At 39.7% G+C, this 25,529-nt stretch overlaps 1 protein-coding gene across 5 annotated transcripts in view; it reads left to right on the forward strand.

Annotated features, from left to right (window-relative positions):
- Positions 1–30: 30 nt before the first annotated feature.
- Positions 31–25,529, forward strand: part of LOC101464802 (suppressor of tumorigenicity 7 protein homolog) — a 61,460-nt gene continuing 35,961 nt past the window's right edge. For 2 of the 5 annotated variants that reach the window (XM_012920518.5, XM_012920519.5), the window contains exons 1-2: positions 31–246; positions 23,554–23,589. In XM_012920518.5, coding sequence (XP_012775972.1) covers positions 23,568–23,589 — 22 coding nt within the window. In that variant the 5' untranslated portion in view covers positions 31–246; positions 23,554–23,567. The remainder of the gene's footprint in view (positions 247–23,553; positions 23,590–25,529) is intronic. The other 3 variants (XM_004556311.6, XM_004556312.6, XM_024803315.2) reach the window with 3 other exon arrangements.

Genomic DNA, 25,529 nt, shown 5'->3' on the forward strand with positions numbered 1-25,529 from the left:
TCTGCAGCTCGCTGTAGGTGAATCAGCGACACCTTGAGGCCGCTGGGGCTAACTGTCCAGGTTAGCGAGCCGGTGGCTAACTGGTAACTGTTAGCTTTAAGGTTAGCCTTCCAGCCCCGTTTGCAGACACGTCCACACATACACAGTGTCTGCTGCTGGATACTCAGACACATGCTGGACTGCTGGCAGGAGAAATGCTAGCTACGAAGAGGTCTTTCACCAGTTTCTTTACATACGCAAATTGAGGTAAGATGTCTCACATGATCCCTGTCAACGCTGTCATCCACAACGCTTCCACTTCTCTCTTTTTTTTTTCTTTCTAAAGTTTTTGCCAACGTTAGCCAGCAGCTCTTGTTAGCAGTTAGCTAGCAGGTTGAGTTAGTGGCTACGACTCACTGAGCCCAGTTTAAATGGAAGCGCTCACACGCGTGACTGATGTTTAATGCACAGGGGAGAGTGAACAGGATGCTCCCGAGCTGCCGTGGAATGAGTTTGTCCTGGCAAGCGGCATAAGGCGGGGAGCAGTGTATTGCTTTTAATGGTCTCCATCATGAGTCAGTGTTAACGGTGATTCCAGAGTTCAGAGCGACCGTTTGCCAAGTTTCCTCTTCCTTTAACTTCAGGAGTCGCCTCTGTCAGGGATGCTCTTGAAGCGAACTTTGTGTTGCTTTTTGTTTTGTTTGTTTGTTTGTTTTTAAGAAATGTTAAGCTTAGTCTTGCGGACCTGAGGTGTTCACCTCTGCTGGGCACTCGCAGCGAGCTCAGGGTTGTAGTTGGCATGTTGTGTCTCCGTGCCTTCACAGCAGCCGGTGGATTCGTCTCCTGTGACTGAGAGCTGAGCAGCAGATGGAAGAATGTGCTCTTTCAGAAAGCCAGCTGGCCCCGGCTAGAGAGGGCAAGAGAGCCTTTAGGCACAAATAAGCTGGTTGAAGAATTCGTGCGTGTGTTCGTATATAAACTGAATAGTCATGACAAAAAGCATGGGCGTAAAAGGTTAGTTTGACAGGTTCAATACGGCATGCCGGCAGCTGGCTCTCACCTTCCCACTGCTTTTCGTTGTATAATAAAGGGTTATTATTCTATTCTGTTCTTGCAATGAAAGGTGTTAATGCTGCTGCTGAATTGGCTGCCTGACAAACCGTAATCCTCCCTGAGAAGTCTGGAAAGGCATCAAAGATTATTCTCTTAAGTAGGGATGTAGCAGTCCTTAAACCTAGACCGAAATCACGATAGAAACATCCACAGCATCTTTCGGCAATTCCATCTTCCTTTTACCATGATGACTGTCTGAGCTAGTAATTCCAGCGCTCTGTACTCTAAAGCAGGATATGGGGTATGAGAAACTTGAGTAAATACAAGATCCATTTTTAAATTGTGATTTTATTTATTAATGGAAGAAAGTCAGCTGGCCTCTCCCTTAGAGATAGGGTGAGAAGTTTGGCCATCCAGGAGGGGCTCAGAGTAGAGCTGCTGCTCCTTCACATCGAAAAGAGCCAGTTGAGGTGGTTCAGGCATCTGACAAGGATGCCTCCTGGGTGAGGTGTTCTGGGCATGTCCCACTGGGAAGAGGCCCCGGGGCAGACCCAGGACACGCTGGAGAGATTATATCTCTCAGCTGGCCTGGGAATGCCTTGGTGTTCCCATGGACAAGCTGGAGGAGGTGGCTGGAGAGAGGGAGGTCTGGGCTTCTCTGCTTGGGCTGCTGCCCCCGCAACCGGGCCCCGGATAAGCAGCAGCAGAAGAAGAAGATGGATGGATGGATAGAAGTTAGCCAAACCTCCCTGGCCCTATGTGGAGAAAGTAACTGGGTCCTTATAATTAACCATAACCCATTCTGATCTACTTGAGGACTGAAGGCATTTCATACAACTTGCCTTCACCTGTTCACACACATTTATACAAAGTGTTTTGTGTCTTGCTTTGACACACATCCACACAGGGGCGCCTCCAGAATTTTTTCATAGTGGTGGCCATATGTGGGGCACTAAAAAATATTGGGGTGGCACACCAAAAACAGAATTTCCAGTTTTATTATGCTGCTGTCAAATACAGGTTAGTTGAAAAATATGGCAAGAATTATAGAAAAGAATTATATGCATAGTTCATTTCCTGCTGTTAAAGTTAACATCATTGAAAATTGGTACATAAGAAAACCGAATCATAAGCAAATTTTGGTAGGGGGAGCAATTTTTATTTATTGATTAATTTTTTTTGGCAGAGGGTGGCCAGTAACACCCCCCCCCCCCCCCCCCCCCCCCTCCACCCCCGGCAAGATCAACAAGATGTATTTTTGGTACATGTGAAGCCTTTGTGTTCTTTTATGGTCAGGAGTGGGGGGGGTTTTCCACCTTGGATCTCTCCTATTGATCCCATTTTTGTCCACTCTTTTTTTATTTTTTTATTGTTAAATTATGAAAAGCAACCTTAAATGAGGCCTGCAGTTCTTTAGATGTTTTTTTTTTGGGGGGGGAAATCTTTTGTGACCTCCTGTATGAGTCACTGATGTGGTGTCTATAGACGGGAAATTGAATCAACTTTTCTGGAAGATCATTCGTATCTCAATGTCTGGATAGTATTGGTGTCGAACGTTTGTTAACCCTAGAACACTAACCTATGGTTTTGTAACAGTATCGCTAATGATGGGTGTATTTTACCTTATGATAAAACATACTTCCCATCAAGAAAGTGCAACAACACATGACAGATTGTATAGCAGGAAATAAAAGAAAAATACTTCAATGTCTCATAAAATTAAAAAAAAGGTTTAAAATGAGTGAAAAATTAGGGAATCCTTAACAACAACAAAAATCCTAAAATATTATTAATAATAATTATGATTAAAAAGCAACTGTATTTCGGTTATTTTTTAAATTATCATTATTATTTTCTCAATTGGCTGCAAGTAATTTTAAAATTGTTTTAGTGTTCTAAAACCTTTTAATATATAATTCTCAAGCAGGACACCTAGTACTTGTACCTGTTGATCTTATACCGTAGTATTCGGACCATAAGGTGCACTGGATTATAAGGCGCACTGTCGATGAACAGGTCTGTTTTCATACATAAGGTGCACGGGATTACAAGGCGCATTAAGCAAAACAGTCAGATAAGTCAAACTTTACTCAACTCATTCTTCTTGCTTCCTCCACTTCTGTACCATTGATTCATTAATCTTGAATTCTCTGGCAGCTGCTCTATTCCCATGTTGTTGCAGCACATTAATGACTAACCTCTATTGTGGATGGATTATCTCAGTTGTTCTCCTGACTGAAGTTTGGTCCGTTTACAGCATCCTGCCATGTGATTGCATTTGTCCCTAACCGTTGGGAACCCTCACTTTAATTTTTATCAATTGGAAAAAAGTTAGCATTCATCCTTCAGCTTCACAGTGTTTATGTTATGCTAACATAGCTGTGTTGCTAGCGATCACGTAGCACATCATTATGCACCAGCTAGTAGAGCAGGGCGATATGGCCAAAAATATTTATCACGATATATATGAAAATTTACGATAACGATATAACTGACGATATAATTGATGCGAGACAAAATACAACTCCACAACATTACTCGTGCAAAAAGACAACCTTCCATTTATTTTCACTTAAACAAGAAGCTGGTTTTTATGTACATTAAAGCTTTATAAAAATGTAACAGTGCAAATGCAAATTCCTTGCTGAAAGTTTAACCAAAAGGCATTTCCAGTAGAAATGGGCTGACATATCCTGAGCATAACCATGTATAATATCCACTGAAGTTAAAAAGAGGTGCTTTGCAACATTAAACTGCAGTGTGCAGTACTTATTTTTTGGACCACAAGGTGCACGGGATTATAAGGCACATTAATCGAAACAAAGCAGTCAGATAAATCAAACTTTATTAAACTCATTCTTCTTGCTTCCTCCACTTCTGTACCATTGATGAATCAATGTTGAATTCTCTGGCAGCTGCTCTATTCCCATGTTGTTGCAGTATATTAATGACTAACCTCGTATTGTGGATGGATTATCTCAGTTGTTCTCCTGACTGAAGTTTGGTCCGTTTACAGCATCCTGCCATGCGATTGCATTTGTCTCTAACTATCAGGAACCTTAACGTTAACTTTTATAAGTGGAAAAGTGTTAGTGTTTGTCCTCCAGCTTCACTGTTTATGTTATGCTAACATAGCTGTGTCGCTAGCGATCAGGTAGCACATAATTATATACCAGCTAGCCCAACTTCAGTAACCCTACAAACGTCACTGCTGTTTAGTTTCCTCTCTTCATTTATGTTGGACGTGATAGCAGAGCTGTACGTTTGAATTTTTTCAGAAATCTCTCAGTCAGAACGTGCAATATCATGCTTAGGTAACTAGCGAGCTAACTTCCGCTAGCTTCCTGCTAACTTCTAACTCCGTTAAATGTAATACATTTTGTTTTCATGCATGCCTGGAAGTTAAACTTCATAGTTACACCTGGTTAAGCAGCAATGCTGATCGTTTTATTAAAGATGAAAGAATTTAGACAGTTTTTAACTCTCAGTGATGCTGCAGTGTTCGTTTGACCTGAAGTATACGGAGTTTAGGACCCAGATTACTCGCAGATTTAAGAGCATCTTAGTCCGACAAATACGACAATAACGACGGCCGCTTGCATGTTCTGCAAAAAAATGTGCTTTGTCGTGTATCTGACGGACAAACACCAAACCAGTTCCACATCACTGAAGTTGCACCATTTTTACAAACCAATTCTGGTTCATCTGTTTCACTCAACAATCGGCCATGTGCGTATGAAAACAAAGGCTCTGCGCATGCGCGTTTTACTCATATTCTATCGCGATATTTCATTTTCCTATCGTTGCCTAAAATTATACCGGTATTACCGTGAACGGTATAATATGGCCCAGCCCTACCAGCTAGTCCAACTTCAGTAACCCTACAAACGTCCCTGCTGTTTAGTTTTCTCTCTCCATTTATCTTGGAAGTGACAGCAGAGCTGTACGGTTTAATTTTTTCAGAAATCTCTCAGAACATGCTATATCATGTTTAGCTGGAAACTAGTGCGCTAACTTCCTGCTAACTTCTAACTCTGTTAAATTTAATAAATTCTGTTTTCATGGATGCCTGGATGTTAAACTTAATTGTTACACCTAATAAAGCAGCAACACTGATCATTTTATTACAGATGAAAGAATTTAGACAGTTTTTAACTCTCAGTGATGCCGCAGTGTTTGTTTGACTTTAGGACCTGACGCGGACAGAGCTTCAGACCCAGATTACTCAGGCTCCTGACTATGGTAGCCATAATGCTCCGACAATCCATCAAGTGGTCGGCTTCGTAGCTTACCAAAGTCGTACTAAAACATTTTTTGACAGATTTTTGAGCGCCATGTACCACATATAAAATCCGTTCGAGGTCAGTAAGCACAACCAAAACTCATACATAAGGTGCACCAGATTATAAGGCACACTGTTGATTTTTGAGGAAAATTAAAGGATTTTAAGTGCGCCTTATAGTGCGGAAAATACGGTATAATATTTGTAATTAGGCTAAGCAGACATTTGAATACCGTTTTGGTATTTTATTCTTTACTTGCTGTCAGGACAGTTAAACATTACCGGGGCTCCAAATGAAATAATAAGGCTAAAATGTCTTACACCAGCGGCCCCCAACCTTTCTTGCGCCACGGACCGGTTTATGCCCGACATTATTTTCACGGACCGGCCTTTAAGGTGTCGCGGATAAATACAACAAAATAAAACTAGTACCGGTACCGAAAAAAAGAATATTTATTCATAACACACATGAAAAGACCCAGGAAAACAGAGTTAACGATAACGACCGCTGTCTTACACAATTCATAATACAACTGTAACACTAGCAAGTCTGTTAAATTGCACAATCAGCACTTTTATCAGCTTCCTTCCTGGCTTCAGATGGGTTGAGCTAGAGTAACTTTTTTCTAGTCTTACTAACCAAAGCATTCAAGGATACACATATTCATGAAATGCTTTTCATACTACGCTTTTACTTTCACTACTTTTGCTACTTTGTCTGCAGCATCAAAGTGGCATCAAAAAAGAAATAAGTAAAGGGCTGTTTTTCCCCAAAGACTTCTATACAGCTGGGCATTAGGGGTGTGCAATGTAGCCCCAAAAATTATGCCATGATACTTCAAGAAACTTTGCAATTATATATGTGTTAGAAAAAACCCCATAACAGTAAGTCAAATATAAGCACAAAATTACAGTGTTTTAGTAAAATTGTAAAATTACTACTTAGCATTTCAGTTTAACAGTAGATAAAATGACTTAGCCAGGTCACTTTTCACTAGCTTCACAATATTGTGTATAATGAAATTGAAATTGGAAAATAATTTTAGCCCTGGGATGTTAAATCTTGGTTCGGGCTTTTTAAGCAGCTGCTTATATCCTAGTCTACTTATCTACATCAGTAATTTCCATCCACCATTTATTGAAGTTCTGACCATTACTTCCTTCCAGAGTTGCTGGTTTCTTCTATCTGTAAGGGAAGAAATGCAGGTTTAAAGCACATCTGTGTTGGCTTCCTTTGCAAACCCTTCTTTATATACAGTCTGTGGTTTAAACCTCCTCTTTGCCAGAGTCAGCCAGTCAGAAGAAAGTTGGCTTAAAGGTAGAGTAGCTAAAATGGTTCGTTTCAGACAGGAAATTAACGAATTGTCTGCTACAAAGGATTAGTTTGAAATGTAAATCATGCAAAGCTAGGAAGAAAACAGTTGGATATAATAATAATTATGTCACCTTTATTGTCTTAATCAAAGTGATTTGAGTTTTTGGTAGCTGAAAAATGTCTTCGTTTGCAGAACATGTAAGCAAGTTTTGAAGTGAACAATCAATAGATTATGAAAAGCATGTATAAAATTCTCAGTGAGTCAGACATTGGTGTCTTCTAAATGTGGTCAAAGAAAAAAAAAATCATGTCAAGCCAAACTGGATATCTGAACATGGGTTTTGTATCTTTTCGGCATATCCTCATTGTATTAGATTTAACTAATGGCATACATACAGTCTCAGCTGGCTGTAAATATTATTTCATTAAATTTCACAGTGGGGACGTTGAATGGAACTGAAACCCCACAGCTACGATGTGCCCTCGCCATCGTGCTGTTACATATCTGAGTTTGAAATAAAAAAAATTCTGCAGTCAGTTAGAGATGATAACACACAACAGCTTGTCATGCTTGACCTTTTCTTACAGTTGATCTTATGGGACACATCATGCAAGGTGTTGAATTGATAACACAGTTTCACTTCCTCTTCCTGGCTGACACCAGTATATGCTTATAATATTTCTTCTTATTTCCTCCTTTACAATGAGAAATAAGAGCTTGTGGGATTCCCTCCCTTAAAACTGGCCAAGGTACTTCATCTAATCTCCATTTAGTTAGCCGTCACTCCTCATTAAACCTGTCCTTTTGCATCTTCCTTAGGTGATAAAAGTGATTAGCAATAACTTTACAACAAATCCCTTTTGTGGGTAGGAAAGCGAGACAACATGTTATGTAGTTGCTCTATGTTTTGATAAAGGGCATCTTATTTCATTATAGTGTTCGCTTGAATATAAAAAAAAAAAAAACTGCATGACTGCTTACAAAACATGTTGTATACAGTGGAATAAACCCTAATTATAAACTTATTAGAGAAATATTTTATTACAGTGCTGCTGATTTTGCTGTGACTAAATCCTCTGTTTGGATGAAGCCAGGAAATCTTCTGTGAACAAAAACAAAACCTCCTGACAAAGTTTCTACCAATTTTATTTTTAATGCATATTCAACTCTTTCAAACTTGGTAGCTTGGTAAATATGCAGGGCACACTAATCAGCTCTGCTGCTTGACTTTCCTGAGAAGGTCAACAAATGTTACTATGACTTTATAGCAACATTATGCAGAATTGTCTCACAGTATAAGATGCATGTTCTCATTTTTTTTTCGTGATGACGAAATATGGTGGTAATAAATTGCTCTGTTAAGCAAAAGTAAAACCTGCGTCTCATATAGTATACCAAACTGTCTATTGAGGCATATTTTAATGCAGATTACACTGAATTGAAGCTCATGTTGGCCTTCTCCTCACTGTGTGTATTAGATGGCAAAACTACACTATTGTCTGCTTTCAACAAGCTCGTGATTTGCTTATGCAGACGGCTTTGTGCTGAGTATCTGGTTCATTAATGATAATTTATCCAACCACTTGAGTCTTTTCACGCACACGCAGCAGCTCTCACTCTATCTGGACCCAATGGAGGCTCTGCCAGCTTCTTTTTACAGAGTATGTGTGATCTCAGACTGTGACAGCGGAAAATAATAGTCAGGTCTTTTACAGCTAATGAGTGGGGGTCGTGTCAGTTCCCTCACCTAAACCAATGATTGGTGTTTCCAGAGGTGTCTGAAGTGGGCAATTTTCTGTTGTTTTCCATGTGTGAGAAAGGGAATATCCAACCTGATTCTTCCAGAAATCTCCAGAGTTGATGGTTTCATAGATTGCTTGGCGCATTCACTGGGTACATCCGCGGTAGGGAAGAAAAAACTTAGACTAGTGGTAAAATAAAGTCACCTAAAATATAGACTGATGGACACATGCCTTTTTTGTTGTTGATTACTAACCAATCCACAGTGTAAAAACAATGGTAATGAGGACCGCCCTCAACAGTAAGCTGTTGAAACTGCCTTGACCTCCAGAATGGGCACCGTCATTTTGATGCACAGCTATAATACTCAAAATGTCAGAGTATAAGAAATTGAAGTTTAAAGGGAAGATTTACATACCATTTTTTTGATTGTGTAACATTGCTTACTAACCAATGCAGCAGAGCTATAATTGAACAATTTGTGTGGGGAATACTTGCAGGCTGATAATGTGATAAATTGTGTTTGGATTCAGACACATTCTTCAGGGCATTTTTCCCAAGCTTCATATTCCCCAGAGAAATAATAAATGCATCAGAAATAAAATCTCTTTGAAGACTGAATTTTTTTTCCTACTGTGAAAATGTTTCAAAAATGTCAGCCTGGGATAGAGAAATGATGATTCTGTACTGAGAGGAAGGTCCACAACTCTGATACCAACAAAAATACATCAAATATGCTCTTACATATGTTTATTTATTTGGACATGTGTAGTGAGAAATTAAACACACACACCTCCATTCTACTAAACACACTAAACACTACAGCATAAAATCAAGTTGTCTCAGATTGAATGAAGAATATAAGAAATGCTCTGAGTCAGCTGTGCGACGTGACACTGGCAACCACAGCACACATTCACCACAAAGCCAGATCAGACTGGTCAGAAACCTTTATTTAGAACCTGTGCAGCACACTGGTAACATGATCTCAGCCAGAAAAGTTAGCTCTACCTTTGACAGAGCATACAGCTCCGCCCTGCCTGAAAAGGTCCACAGGCTGAGTGGTTTTCTGCACAGAGCTATACACAGGGAGAACTTTCACATCAGAAACCCTTGATCACCCTTTAGACTGAAGGGTTATTTGAGAAGAACACTTCAAAGCCTAACAGCTGGTTGGTTAATATCTGACCTTCCATGTCTATAACTGCCCCGGCCAAATGAGAAAAGTCTTTTGGACTGTTGTGTAGGTACACTGCCTTTACACTGATGAGGGAAATGCAGGTAAAATCCATTGTCCTGTATGAATCCACTCAAAGAATTTATAGCAGTCATGAAGGAAAGGGTGTGATGAAAGATGTAGGGAGGGTAAAGAGAGTCATAGAAGCTAAAAAGTGTTTGTTTTTTGTTTTTCTTCCCAAAGTTGGAATATGGACTCCATCTCCTGAACTTGCTGTAGCTCAGTAGACGGAAGTCTTTTCATATTTTTTGATATCAGTATGTAAAATGGAAGTTGGACTGTTTAGATTTTAAGATACCAGCCTTATAAAATACACCACTTAATCAACTGTGGCCACAATCATGTTATACTGGCACGTTTGTGCAGCAGATGGTGTTTGCAGCAGTTCAAGAAACTAGCTTCTCTGTATACAGGATGTAGTGGTGTGATAAAGATACTACATACAAACAGATAATACATACAGAAGATGCTGACATATTAACCACTTGTATTTGTGGTTGGTTTGGTTGATTTGTGCATTTTCTCAGCATAGCTGGCTGAATAATGAAACATAAGAACAAGAGCACTGAATTCATGATTTGGGTCCAGCATCTAAATGTTAAATAAACTATTTTATTTATTTATTTTTTATTATACTACTATTTGCTACATGCCAAAGGCAGACGTTCGTCAGAGAAGACTAACAGCCACAGTACGACAACATGAAGCAAGTGATTATTTCCCCACCCTCTGTTCCTCTTTCTGACTTCCTATTTTACATACAGAGACAGTTTGATGAATGACATGGCATGTGGTGTGTATTTAAATGCTGTTAAGGTTTGACTTCTTGCATGTATTTGAATCTATGCAAACTGATTAAAATTAGCAAGACTCTGTGTAAAACTAAACACAACCATCTGAGAGATGGGGGGGGAGCATCAGGCACTGTGTTTTGTCTCTTTCAGTATCAGTGCTGATGTGGCGATAGTATCTGGTGACAGCTATCAGTCATGAGAATACTGCTACTCCTTATTGGCGGGCATAAAAGTGAATGCATGATTTTGCAGCAGGGCGCGAATCAACCAATGCAATGCATCCAATGCATCTTGTAATAATTATTTTGTGTCTTCAGTATCATAAAAATGTCTGTTTCATTTTTCTGTTGTGAAGATAGCTAAGACTTCTTTGAGTCTCAATGTCCTGTTGACCTTCCAGTTTCATTTATCAGTGCTCGTTATAAGGCAAGGATGGTCCTGACTTTAGATCAGGTCACACAAAGTATTTCTGACCCAGTTAGCTAAACATATCACTGCATTTGAACAGTGACCATGTGTAGGTAATGAAAACTACACTGTCCGTCCTTCCTGTCCCGTGTGAGCATCTGGTAGTAGTAGCTGGGGACATGGTTGTTTAAAAAAAAAAAAAGACTCTGTTGTTGTGTGTTTGAGCCAGTGGGCACAGTCCATATCTCATACTAGCTAACTTGAAGTGCTCTAAATTAATTCTCATTAGGCCAGAAAAACCCAACACTTTCTATTCAACTTGTCATTCAAATGGTAAATTTGATATGCTGGATTGATGGTGTGTCAACTAGGGCTGGGCCATATCATACCGTTCACGGTAATACCAGTATAATGTTGGGCAATGATAAGAAAATGAAATATCGCGATAGAATATGGGTAAAACGTGCATGCGCAGTGCCTTTGTTTTCATACGCACATGCCGGAAAAAGCATGGCGGTGACGGAGAATGAGAAGGGCGAAAGTGGATCGTGGAATGAAACAGACGAACCAGAACTGGTTTGCAAAAATGCTACAACTTCAGTGGTGTGGAACTGGTTTAGCTTTCGTCCGTCAGATACACAACAAAGCACTATTTTTGGTAGCGCATGCTAGCGGGCCGTCATTATTACCGTGTTTTTTGGAAAATATGGCACACTTAAAATCAATCCTTTGATTTTTCTGAAAATCGACAGTGCCCCTTATAATCCCGTGCGCCTTATGTATGAATTCTGGTTGTGTTTACTGACCTCAAAACGATTTTATGTGGTACACGGCGCTCGAAAATCTGTCAAATGTTTTAGTACGACTTTGGTAAGCTACGAAGCCGCACCGCTTAATGGATTGTCGTAGGATTGCGGCTATTGTAGGCAGGAGCCTCGCGGAGTGATACATACTGTGCTTCAACATAACTTTCTAAGTTTTGTGGATATTATATATGGTTATGCTGAGGATATGTCGGCCGTGGAACGTGGAAATGTCTTTTGGTTAAACTGTCAGCAAGGAATTTGCATTTGCACTGATAATTTTTTATATAACTTTAATGCACATAAAAAAACAGCTCCTTGTTTAAGTGAAAACACATTGATGTTTTTTTTTTTTTTTTTTTTTTTTTGCAATAATAAAGTTGTGGAGTTGTAAAGTATTTTGTCTAGTGTCAGTTATATCGTTATCGCGAATTTTCAAATGTATATCGTGATAAATATTTTTGGTCATATCGCCCTGCTCTAGTGTAGAAACATTGAAATGACACCAGCCATGGTTGGAAGGTCTTGGTCTCGTCCTAAAGTCTGCTAAGCTAAAAGAGGGGGTGAATTCTAATAGGTGTTAGATGCATTGACCTAACAAGGCTTATCTGCCCCAATTCTGTCTCAGACACTTTTGGGATATGTACCTAATTCTTTTTATAATTAGTTCTGCTTGTAATTTTTAAAAAATGGTATATTGGTGGGATGGCATATAGCATATGAGACTCAGGTGACATTGTTCTAATGTTTTGGTTCTTTCTAATATTTGTCTTGTGAAGCTCATACTTTTTTTCACCTCATTATCAACACATTCAACTCTACTGGAGCATCCTTCTCCTCCTTTTATGCTTCTCCTCATTTTTCTCTTGCCGAAGGATGGCCACACTCCTCTCACGCTTATTTCAGTTGCTTAGCAACCAGAAGGAGATGCTTTTTTGGGGTGATACTTTGTGGTGGAACCGGAGGCGAGGTGAGGTGTGTACTGTTCAGGAATTAATCGCTCATGAATGCAGTTCCACTGAAGAGAGGCCGTGTGGAGCACTATTTAAAGTAAAGCATTCATTGAAAGATGTCATTGTTCCTTTAGTCAATGCCTGACAAGTGTTCGAATTACCATTGGTTGGGTGAGCTAGGCCACTGTCAAATAAATCAACTAAATGAAAGAAAACAATTCATATGTTTTTGTCATTATTCATATGCACTTGTTTCATTTGTTCTTAGTACAAGAGTCCCCCTGCCTTTTACTGTCATTTACAGCTGTGCTAGTTTCACTTCTCTCTGTTCTGTTTCACTACCACCATTTATGTCTGTTTCACTTGCACAGAAAACAGAGGAAAGTGAAAGGAATATGAAGTTTTTTCATGTTGACAACACCACTCTACTTCACTGCAAGTGTAATAAAGTCTCCCCAATGAGTGCGACTCAATTAAAGGTGTTGGAGACATGGCAGTTTATTACAAAATGTGTAGTTTTCATTAGAACACTAAAACTAGAAAATGCATTTTCTCAACAAACTGCAGTGGGAATGCTGATGATAGCTGACTGTTTTGAGCTGAAATGAAATAATTGCTAAATGTTAAATTAAAAATATTGAATGAGCTGAAAAATAAAGAAATTTTCACCTGAAAACAAAAGTGTAGAAATGTTGAAAGCTGACATTCACACAGAAGAAGTTGAAAAGTAGCTGAACATGTTTAAAATGTAGATGAGAAAAAGCTGAATGATGACAAAACAACATTTGGAGTCAGACAAAGCTCCCAAAATACATCTGAAAATAAAACGCATCTCTATGGATTACTTAGAACATACTCCCATCACTTGGATCCACACAGTTCAAATAGTTTACATCTTTGGGCTTTGAAAGACAGCCTGTTGGAAAGAGAACAATGATGTCTACGTTTTGAGGGTGAAATGATGGCTGTAGAGCACAGGTGTCGAACTCCAGGCCTCGTTGATCCAACACAGCTGTTTAAATGGCTAAATTACCTCCTCAACATGTCTTGAAGTTCTTCAGAGGCCTGGTAACGAACTCATCATTTGATTCAGGTGTGATGACCCAGGGTGATATCTAAAACTTGCAGGACACCGGCCCTCGATGCCTGCTGTAGAGCAAGCACTGTGCACACAGTGGCAGTTGAAAAATAAGTTTTTAAGATGAATCTTGGCAGTGACAGACAGAGCTCATTAAGCAGGCAGGTGTGAGCCACCTGGGGTGGGGTGCCACTCCAGCCAATGGCACCCCACACAAACACGTGCCTGCCTGCTGCTGGTTTAAATAAACAGAAAAGTAACTCCGAAACAAATGCTTCCCAATAGGGCTGTTCAATATAACGATATATATCGGATGACGATATTAAAAACATCTATCGTTTCATTTTACACTATCGTTTGTTTCGTGGTGTCGCAAAATAAACTGTTTACGGCAATATTTTTTCATCGTTTTGATGGTCACTGTGGTGGCTATATTAATTTCTTAAAGTTCTCTCTTTCTCTTATATTTAATATAACCACACTACAGACGGATGAAAGAGCAGATTTTTTACGGATGAGAATTAAAAAAGAGCGGCCAGGTGCTAAAAAAACAAACCTTAGACTCAAACGTTAGAACAGGCTTTTCCCCGCAGCACACCGTGTAATAAATACTCACAAAGAAAACGGCGGCCTTTACAACTTATGTCAAAAAATGTATAGTTTCATGCATCTGTTAAAACACTCGACTCCAGCTACAGGACGCGCAGCTGGAAACACTTCCCGCAAGACGAGCTGCCCGAGATTCACAGAATTTACAGAAAATGTTACATTTTTGTGATTTATATCGTTATCGGGACGATAGAATTCTTATATCGGGATATGAGATTTTGGTCATATCGCACAGGCCTACTTCCCAACAGAAAACTACAAGTAGTATTGACAAAATTCTTTCACTGCGAGCACCAGCAATGTCCAGTCTACAGAATTCTCAGTTCTCATGTCTGTCGAATTTATTATATGGACGTGGTGACAGTGTAAAGGCAGCCCGTACTTCTGATTTTCAGACGAATTTTGGGAGCCATTTTAACATTGGACTCTATGGAAAAGTTTCATGGAGGAGACTGTGCATTGGTGGCATTTATGAAAGAACCATAACATCCTTTACAATAACAATAACATTGGATGAAAGAGGGCAATGGTGCCGATATTTTGAGGGTAAAATGATGGTTGTAGACCAAACGCTGTGGACAACGCAGCAGTTTAAAGAGAAGATTTTAAGATAAATTTTTCCCTTGCTCCCACTCAAGCAGTTGACCTGTCTCACTCACATTAACATTCTGTCCCATACACACCCATTATAAACTCTGAAACGGGTGAAAAAAAGCACGAAACTTAAACTGGACCTGAAGAAAAAGTATAAAAGATATTAAAAAGACAAATACAAGCTGAATAGTTCAATGTTGTGGCTTCATTTTACAGTTTGAATGGTGTCTGTCGGTCAGTGTATGTGGAAGTAGTTAGAGTTAAAAGAGGAGTAAGTTGAATGAGAATTTGAAGATTCTCCCATTGAAATACATTGTAAATGTTTGTTGAAAATTTAAAAAATATAAAAGTTAAAAATGAGAAAAATACAAGCACACATGTCTAAAAGAAGAGGAATCTAACAGTGGTTGAACAGTGTTGAAGGAGATGGCGTACAAAAAACATAGGTAAGATGAAAAGTGGAAGAACAATACTGTGGATGCTTAATCAGCATCCACACTAAAGGAAACAAAAATGGGAGCTGAGAGGAAACAGTAAGGCACACAAAATGTTAATGTAAAAGCCCAGCTGCAACACTTCCGTATGGAAAGAACCTCAAGTCACTTCAGTAAGTTTTTGCTTTGTTCTCCATTTCTTGAAATCTAAATTCTTTAACCTCCTAACACCCAAACTCCTTCTCTTTGCTATTTGGGCTGATTGGGACATGATGAATGTAAAAACAAAGAATGTTTGTTTAGCATGCTAATACCAGACCTTGCTGATCTGACATAAGAGCAGAGCACGCTGCATGTTGTAAAGTCCCAGCTTGCTTCCCCTCACCTCTCCAATTACACAAGGGGCAGCTCTCTCAAGCTGCCCCTTGTGTAATTAACAGAATCTCAGGAGTCTTTATTAAGAGTGGAAGGATTGTCAGTGCACTGCAAAGCTTGTTCATCTTATCAAGTCTACTCTGTTTCTCAAAACTTTTAATATTTCAATATAACATAGAGCTTACTGTATATGATTATTCGATTTTCTTCGAGGGGAAAAAACGTACTGGGGTTGTTCACTATTCTCATTTTAGCTCAGTACGAGAGTCATTTACAGCTGTGTCAGATCAGTCAAACGTGGCATGCTGTTGCAATGCTGTTGCAGGGTCCATGCTCAAAGATGCTAATCAGACACCAATCAGGCACCTGATGATCATTGCCTAGGGTCGCGGAACTTTTTAAAGTGTAAAGTGTTTTACAGTTTGAATAGAAGCCACTCATTAAAGATAATTATAGATGTTCCACCAGACATAGTTAAACCTATGACCAACAAGTAATGGGAGAATGATTAAAGTAAAGCTAACCTATAAAATGATTTTTCAGCAGTCATTTAAAACAAACTAGAGATTCAGCTGGACTGGCTGGACTGAGGAAGGCTATTTCAGGATATTGGTGCTACAACCCCAAGAGTGTCTTCTGGTTTTAAAATAAGAGGATGGAACAGAGATAGGGCTGAACGATTATGGAAAATAATCTAATTGCGATTTTTTTGCCCCAATATTGCGATTGCGATGCGATATGCGATTATTTTTTAAGGTCTTTGTCTTCTGTATTATTAAACAAAGACAAGGAATACATCATATAGTATGGCCAGAGATATTACATTAATTTTAAACTGTTCTTTCCTGGAAGACAGACCTCTGTTATGATGACATGAGGTGATGCATGAATTGATGACTGACATTTTTATTTAACTTCTTCAATCACAACAGTATATTTGAACATACACAATAGTTTATTTTTAGCTTACAAACATCTGAGCATAAAGTGCTGACAAGGAACCCTGGTGTAAACATTAAAATGAAAGTCAGTACAATGTGCAGATTGCAGAAATATACATAAAAAAAAAAATCAGTGGCTTTACCACACTCAGTTTTTCGACATCTGTGAACTACTAGACAGTCATTCAATTAAAAAATAATATTAAATAAATAAAACGAATAAATAAAAAATACACACATCTTACTGATCTCTGCAGTCAGTAACATTACACATAAAGTGCAAACATAATAGCAATTGTATAAACACACACACAAACACGCCTTTAAAATTTAAAGGCGTGAAATTGGACGGTCTAGCCTTCTGATTAGCTAATCAGAAGGCTAGTTCTGATTAGCGTCACCGCTGTCTCGGTGGAGTTTAATAAACTCGGCCGTCTGCTTCTTGCTATCTAAAATATAACCAGACACTGGTGTAAATTCTCGACTGTCTCATACTTCTGTTTAATACGTTTTCTGTTTGACGTTTAGTCAGCTGTGTGAAAACCAAGGAGGAACCCACCCGGGGGATTAATAAAGTTTTATTTTATCTAATCTAATAACTTTAATCTCAGCCAAACCGATTTACTCACGAACAAACAAAACACTGAAAAAAACCCAACAATAACATTTTTAGGTTGTCTAAGTGACTTATATATTACGTTTAACCCGAGCAGCGAAACTCCGCGGTGATCTGAAAATGATGTGCCGGGAGTTGTGCCGTTCTCGGCCGCATCAGTAACCCTCGAGCTCCCGGCTAGCTGTCGAGCTGGTGGGTAGCAGACGCCTCTGAAAACGTCAAAGCACTTTTGCAAATATGGGATATCTTGATAAACCGAGCAGATATTTGATGTTTACACAACTACTTTCTCTCCTGAAAATATGTTAAAAGTTTATTTTGTGACCCAGAAAGATTAGTATGAGTAATTTTAAAACTTAGTAGCGGCCGCCATTGCTGGAAACTGGAGTTTGGCTGGGCCGCGCTATGAATTCTGGGATATGGTAGGCCACGAAGGACACACCCGACCCATCCTTCAAATTCGGGGAAAAGGAGGACGCATTTGTCGGCTACATTCGGAGGAGTCTACGAATTTGGACAGCCTTCGGCGCGTCGCTGTGACGTAATCGGTCTACAAATGCGGCCTCAGGAGGATGCAGCCCATGAATTTGGACATGTCCAGAGTATAATCGCAGCCTTTGCGGTTAGAAAATTGCACTTGATCATGTCGCGATATTATCGCAAATGCGATATATCGTTCAGCCCTAAACAGAGATGTTGATCAGATAATCTGAGGGGCTGTCTGCTGTAATAATGTCTCAGTAGCTCTGCTATATAAACAGGAGTCTGACCATGTAGAGCTTTATATGTTAATAATAGAATTTTAAAGTGACTTCTGAATTTTGCTGGAAGCAAGGTGTGATATGTCCAAAATGATGCCAATGTTCTTGGCATATTCTGATTCTGATATGTTTTGATATCGCTAGTGAGTGAGCTGATGTAATGACTGACCTCTCTGAAGAAGTTGCTACCAAGTTGCTAAGAACCACAGTTTTAGGCCAGAATTGAGATGGAGGGAATTTGAGTGAGGCACTGAATGAGAAAATACTGTTGTTAATATAGTGGCATGGTCAGAGATGTCTAGTAGGACTAAAAGAATATTCACCTCTATCCGAGTGTATAAGACTGCCATTAGTAGTCAAGTCAAGTCAAGTCAAGTTGGCTTTATTGTCACTTCAACCATATACAGTTTAACAGTACACAGTGAGGCGAAACAACGTTCCTCCAGGAACCAAGGTGCTACATGCAACATAAATTTACAACATAAATTAACAGAAAACTCTAAACTAGCTAACTAAGAGGCCTAGTTAGCTGGCTAGCAGAGACAAGACAGACTGACCTAACATAAATTACAACATAAATTAACAAAAAACTATCTAACTATCTAAGGAAGACTTTTTTTTTTTTTTGTTATCAGACAGCAGACAACAAAGTGCACATGCAAATGTGCAAACAAGAGCAGCAAGTGACAGTGTGACAAAAAAAAGCAAAACACAATGTAACATAATAATAAGGTTTTGTGATGATGAGTTGAGGTAGTGGAGGAACAGTAAACATTCCTTTTATATATTCAGTAATAGAGTTTTAGTGCTGTGGTTTCATCGGTAACCAGAATTTATCAAAGACATTGTTTCTCTTCACCAACTGAAAGAGGTGATGAATGACAACTTTCTCAAGGCTTTTTAAAAAGAATGGCAGTTTGGAAATGGGTCTGCAATTATCTAAAACAATGGGATTTAGGGAGGTTGGTTTTTTTTTAAATGTCAATTGGGCTGGAAGACATGCACATATATGAGACTATTGATAATAGAAAAAGTATGTGTTAATATGGGCACAACAGAAAACTGAAATTTCAATCTGGCATTCAACAGGAAGAAAGCATGGACAGTCTCTTGGGGGCGGGTGGGTTTAGTAGGTCAGCAGAGCATATGCTGTGCAACTTTGAGACAAGTGGTGATGGTGGAGCAGCAGTATTAGCATGTTAGTGTGGAAGAGTAAACTGTGGAGGCCAATTACATTAAGCATTTTCTGGTGTTTTATGCTTTCTATATACAGTACACCTGCCAAGGAGAACAGCCCTGATTTAAACATGTTTAGGATGTTAGATATTAACTAAGAGTAACACAATAAGCACCCTATCACTTATGACTATTGAATGGTAGTTGGAGTTTTAATGGTCAATGGCTTTTCTCCGTAGAACACCAGGAGGCAGTTGGTACTCGAGGTAGCACATTTTTCACAGGAGTTTCATTTTGATAAGTGTGTTTTTTATGTGGGACGTAGATTGTAGAGTGTAACAGGATAGCAGTGATTTTTAACATGTAAAAATAGCATAGTGATATGTGGCTAAACTCTGTGTGCTAAGAACGGGCACATGCGCTATGTTCTTCCATTAGTAGGTAGGTGGGCCCAGAGGTAAGCGTGTGGCTAGGGTTCATGGAAATGATAGATTAAGATGTAAATATGTAGCTATATTTCATATAAGATGTAAATCTTAAAATTTTTTTTATTATCCTAACCTAACACCAGATTTTCCTTATAAGAAAACTATGTTTTGACTCAGTACTGCTGATTTCACATATTTTAACTTAGTAGCAGGGTTAGAGAAGGGGTCTCTTGCCTGTGGTTGAAGAACAAAGACGTGGTGGAGGAGGAGGAGGAGGAGGAGGTGGGTGTATGAGACACAAAAGATGAGAGGCCTCCAACAGTACACGCTCGTCTCTTCAGCAGCTGAGCTAATCCACATGCTAGCTGCCTTCATCGTATTCACAGTGGGGGCCATTAAAGTGTCCGGCTGGATGACCATTTATATATTTAGGTTTGTAGGCTGGTTGGACAGAAGCTGTTGTGCAGACTGTATCTATTCATTTCCCTAAAGCAGGTTTAGGGCAGATTGCCGCTGCACAGTTGCTGGGTTTTGTGTTTATTTTATTACATTTAGTACCAGTCTTCATTAAGGTGTTACAGTGTGCAATAACTGGCACCTCAGGGTAGGGGAGAGTGAGGTAAGATGAGCCAGTGGGTAAGTTGAACCACCCCTTGTATCTAGGTAACTGTGTACATGTTTTGTCATGTGACCATAAATCCAGGAAGCACTCATCATTTCCATCCTGCTATATTAAAGAGGAGCACATTGGAGAAGGGGTAAGTCTGTATTACACAAAAAAATGTTTTTTGCTTGTCAAAGTAAAATTTCTGCATATCAGGTAAATTGACTGTAATATTAAAACAAATGTATCTGTGTCTAAGATGATATATTATACATGTTGGTGGGTTTCTAAAATATAATATCATCTGAAGAAGTTTTCTAAAGATTAGCCTAAATTGCTAAGCTAGCCCGTTTTTTTCAAAATGGTGGCTATGGGGCAAAGTGAGCCAAAGGCTATGGGGTAAATTGATCCAATGGTTCAACCTACCCCACCATAAGGCACTGAAATTTATTTAAGGCTCTGACTTATTAAATAGTATTTTAGTTCAGTATACTGAACCCTTTTGTTGTATTTGTCATATGTTAACTATTATAGAAAAGATATCATGCCAAGGACCTACAGACGGAAGACCAGCTGGGGCTCAACACCCCTGGAGGAGATTGAAAGGGCAGCGAGTGAAGTCAAGGGAGGAAAGTCCATAAGATCAGTGGCTAAAGAAAGACAAATTGACAGGTCAACACTCAGGAGATATATTAAAAAGAGGGACACATAGGAGGTCAAATCGGTTGGCTATAGTGGAACAGCTTCAGCAAAGAGAGTCTTCTCTGAGGAGGTGGAGAAGGAGCTAGCAGAGCATATCAAGAAGCTTGCAGAGCAGTTCCAAATTTTTACCAGACCCTGTACATGCATGTGGTTCACGAAGTGACCCCAACCATGCTCGATATGTGTCTCCCACTGATATTCTACCCTTACCCAAAAGTCAGCAGCCCAGGAAACAAACAAATCGAAAGCGTGTGAAGACACGAATCCTGACTGATACACCTGAAAAGCAGGCAATTGAGAGAGAGAGCCCATGAAGAAAGGACAAATAAACTGAAAGGCAAAAAAGAAATAATCCACAAAAAGCAAGGAATGTGGAAGAGGAAACAAACCCAGACAAAAATTGCAGTGGAAAGCAGCTCTGAGGAGAGTGATGTTCCCATCCCATTTGAAGACACTTCTGAGTACACTTCTGACACGCTGAGTTCCAGCGATGAAATCCAGGAGCCACCATTACATTGGCCTGGTTGACAGCTTTGCAGACAACGAAGTGAGTGCCAGATTTCTCAGAAGAATCCGAGGGATCACTAGCAGTAAGAAACCCACGTTTGTGTTCAAGGAAAATGATGAGGCATCTTTCCCACGCAAGGATGTGCTGAAGAAGCTACCTCAACCTCAACAGGCTGGAGGAACTGCAAGGAGGGAGCAACAGTTCATATTCCCCTGCAACCTTGATCATTGGAATATTGAATAGTTCTTTTGAATAAATGGTTTTGAACTGGTGGTTTGTTTAGAAACCACCAGTTTCCAGGTTTGTTCTCACAGGTTTACAACTGTTAAAATGGTTTTTTTCACAATATGATCAGTTTTACATTTTAAAAACTACATGGTCAGTTTGCCCCAAGATGGCTCAGTTTACCCACTGACTAGGTTCAATTTACCCCTAATCTGGGGCAAGTTGAGCCAAAGGAGCATTTTTTTTTAATAGGTCATTATTTTGGGCAGCGTCATCAGACATAGATTCTGATCATTACATTTGAAAGGAGACATCCTGAAATAAAGGAATATGTTATCATTCTATTTCTGTGTCATTTTTTCTCACATCCAGGGCAACATGAGTAAAAAGTGGCTCATCTTACCTCACTCTCCCCTATATGTGTGTCCTAAAAGAGGCGGATCATGGTGTCCTGAATACACTGACTAAACGGTTTCTTGGTACATTGCAGGTTTTTGTTTATTTAAATTTTTTTTTATGAATTTTTATAGTGCTTTAGATACGTGCTTACCTATAACTGTCAAACAGAGCAAACACCAATATTTATGCCACTGTACAGCAGTCTCATGACAGCAGGTGAGTAACACTACCATTAAGTTTCTTTCTGTCTTCTATATAATTTCCACTTGCAGTTGCTCTGTTTAATTGTAATCTTACATAACTATCTACTGTGTGTTGTTGCTATTATTATTGTTATTATTATTGCTAAAATAATTCACATTATTGATAATATTGCGATTTAATCTTAAAGTCTTCTGTGCAAGTTTGATTGATGATGTTGTGATCATGGCAGAACATTTTTGTTCTGGCTCGCTGGTGTGTGTGTGTGTGTGTGTGTGTGTGTGTGTGTGTGTGTGTGTGTGTGTGTGTGTGTGTGTGTGTGTGTGTCAATAGCAAGTAAATACACAGTAGTCTCCAATGCTCTGCTTCATACTTGTTTCAATTTGTCGAACTAACAGATGAAAGCCCCCAGCCCCCTTCGCTGCTTCATTGTGTGTGTGTGTGTGTCCTGTTTGTATCTGTAGCCCTACCTCTGCCTTTTCTCTCTTTCTCTTTTTTATCATCTAAATATGCTTCCCCCTTGCTTTCCCGTTTCTCGTCCATTCTCATATTTTCCTCTGTTATCTTTTTCTCATCTGCTCTTTTATTGCATCCAGTCTGCTTGTGTTTCTCCTTCTTTCTCCCCCCCCCCCTTTCTTTTCCTCCTTTCCTCTCTCTCTCCATCTAGCAGTAGTTGTCAGTCAGTCTTTGACAGCTTTCTCTCTCTCCCTCCTCTGTCCTGACGTCACTCTCTGTTTGCATAGCTATTGTCTTACAACGGCTGCAGTAACAGTGGCAGGAGCTTCCTTGCCAGATTTTCTTTTTTCACTCCCTCCTTTTAGCTCTCCTCTCCCCAGGAAAGACTCTCCCTCTTCCCCACAATCTCACGGTCTCTCTCTTCATTAGTAAATCGTACAGTGGAATGAGAAGTGAGAGAGTGATGGAGAGGATAAGGAGGAGGAGGATATAGACTGCAGAAAAGCAGAGATGCAGTAGCTAGCCACAACCACTTCTCTGTGTCTGGATTTGCTGCGGCTGTGAAGGATTTCTGCCAGTTTTTATTTTATGTTTATTTAGTACTTGATTTAATCCTCCAAAAGCCTCTTTTTTTGGCAGCTGCACTAGCTGTGTGTGTTTGTGTGTGTTTGGAGGAGGGCTTTTAAAGCAGCAACGGATAGCGGAGCTGGGGCATCTGGCTGTCTGGGAGGCAGCGACGGCCGGCTGGCTGCATTGTGTTGCTTTGATGACCCCCACTGTGTAGCTGCCTGCTCATCAACCTCCCTTCTCTCTCTTTCTCTCTCACCCTCCCCTTTCTCTCTCCTCTCTTTTCTCCTCCTCCTCCTCTCTCTCCATCACAGCTCCCGGCCCAGCCATGTTCGGCACTGAGTCCTCATGTAAGTACCATCACCATCCTTCCGTCTGCCCTGTGTTTGTCTTTGTTTATGGACCTTTTATATTCTTGTGTGTGTGTTTTCTCTGAGGATGAGGAGGAAAGGGAATATGCTAGCTTTCCTCTTCTGTTGCGTTCCATCTTTCCTCATCTCCCTCTCCTCTCTTGTCTTCTTCCTGTTTTGCCTCCATGGTTGCTGGTGGCAGATTGCATGGGGAGAAATCTGGGATCTACCATTTTAGCACAGAGGGTCGGCACTACAAGCTAGCTGGACATGCTGACTGAACCGCCTACCCTGTATTCTCTCTGAGCCTTACCGTGTGTGCATTTCAAATTACCACAAAAAAAGGACCTCCCGTCTCTATGCATTTTCTGTCCTCTTCATAGTAATAGCTTGCTCTTTGAATGAACATGTGTTCTTGTGCATGTTTATGTGAGTGAGCATGTCGGAAGATGGATGCTTTGACCAGAGTTGCATCGTCTCCAGAAGCATCAGTCTGCGCTCTGCTTCTTTCTTACGGCTCAGTCAGATCGCTGCGAGGTGTGAGCTTAGCATTTCCTGTCTTAAATGCTACTGAATCAAGCATAGCACACTGCTCTTCTATATGTATGCACGTGTGTCTTTGGACACCAATCAGCCCCTCACCTCCCTCTGAAGTGTTACTAGTGTTGACGTTAAGGTGAGCCAGTGTACTTGTTTCTCCCATTACAGGAATCCTTTTTGCTTAGATCAATACTGTGATGGCTCACTCTACTACCTGCTCATTGTTTTCAGAAGGCCTGAGCTTATGTCATTGATCCTGTCTTGATTGCACAGTCGAGGCTAAAACTAACTTGTTTTGATGTGGGATCATAGCTAGCATGCACACCGGCAATTGCACCAGGAGTGGTTTAGAGCCTAATCTTTGTTTATGAAATGTGCAGCTGATTGGATGACACTGTGCAATATCTTGTAATGGCTTAATGTTGTTGTTGGTGGAGTTTTATTTATTTATTTTTTAAAGAAATTAAAAGTGGAGATCTTTAGATTTACAATTGCAGGCAGTCATTTTATGAATCAGAAAAGAAGCAATAACAACTTAGATGAAACTTGTGTAAAATATACAACTCCTGCTAATAGTTTAAAGTGTGCTTAGATGCTTAACATGTCTGACCTACCTTTGAACATGCACGCCATTTCCAAGGAAACATATTAATGGAAATGTTAGAGCATGCAAGCATAGACATTTTGCGTACTCCAACATCTGCATTTCCACTTAAATAAATAATACAAACATGACTATCAGTGCTTGGTTCATCTGAAATGACTCCAGGTTACAATGGCAATACGTCTTTAACTGGCAACAATCCTCTGAGGAAGTAAGTGGTGCATCCAAAATGGGGTTATGAAAATGGAAAATACACTTATTTTCCAGTGGAGGGAAAAAAAGTTAATAAATAAGATAACACTCTAGTCATTGCTTTAAAGATGTACAGACCAGTCATGCTTTAGTGCATAGTCAACTCCTGATGGTGCATTTCCATCCAGGGAAAAGCCCTGTAGTGCAGTAGTACTGTCTGATTTCAAATTAAATGGTGTTGTAGCTAACTCCCGCTTTAGATAGTAATTTGTATTTCTGTGCTTCATTACTTTTTCATTAGATATAATAATTTTATATCAGATGCACAGTTGTTTATGGACACCATTCTACTTGGCTGTAGCAGAGATGGTACCTGTGACCTTTATTTGGCAGCTTCTCCTCGCTGCCCACTATTCTGAGTTCTGTCCCATTTTGACACAGGCCTGCCAGTCTTTCCATTTTGTCATGTCTGCAGTTTGATACAGGTCGGTTATTAAAGCATTACTGCGTGGTTTTTTTGTTTGTTTGTTTTTGTTTGTTATTAAACAGCAACTCAAAGGACATAATGCTGCATTAAATCTACAGCAAATCCATAACACAGACG

This window comes from Maylandia zebra, linkage group LG7 (assembly GCF_041146795.1).
Source record: "Maylandia zebra isolate NMK-2024a linkage group LG7, Mzebra_GT3a, whole genome shotgun sequence".
NCBI classification, from domain to species: Eukaryota; Metazoa; Chordata; class Actinopteri; order Cichliformes; family Cichlidae; genus Maylandia; species Maylandia zebra.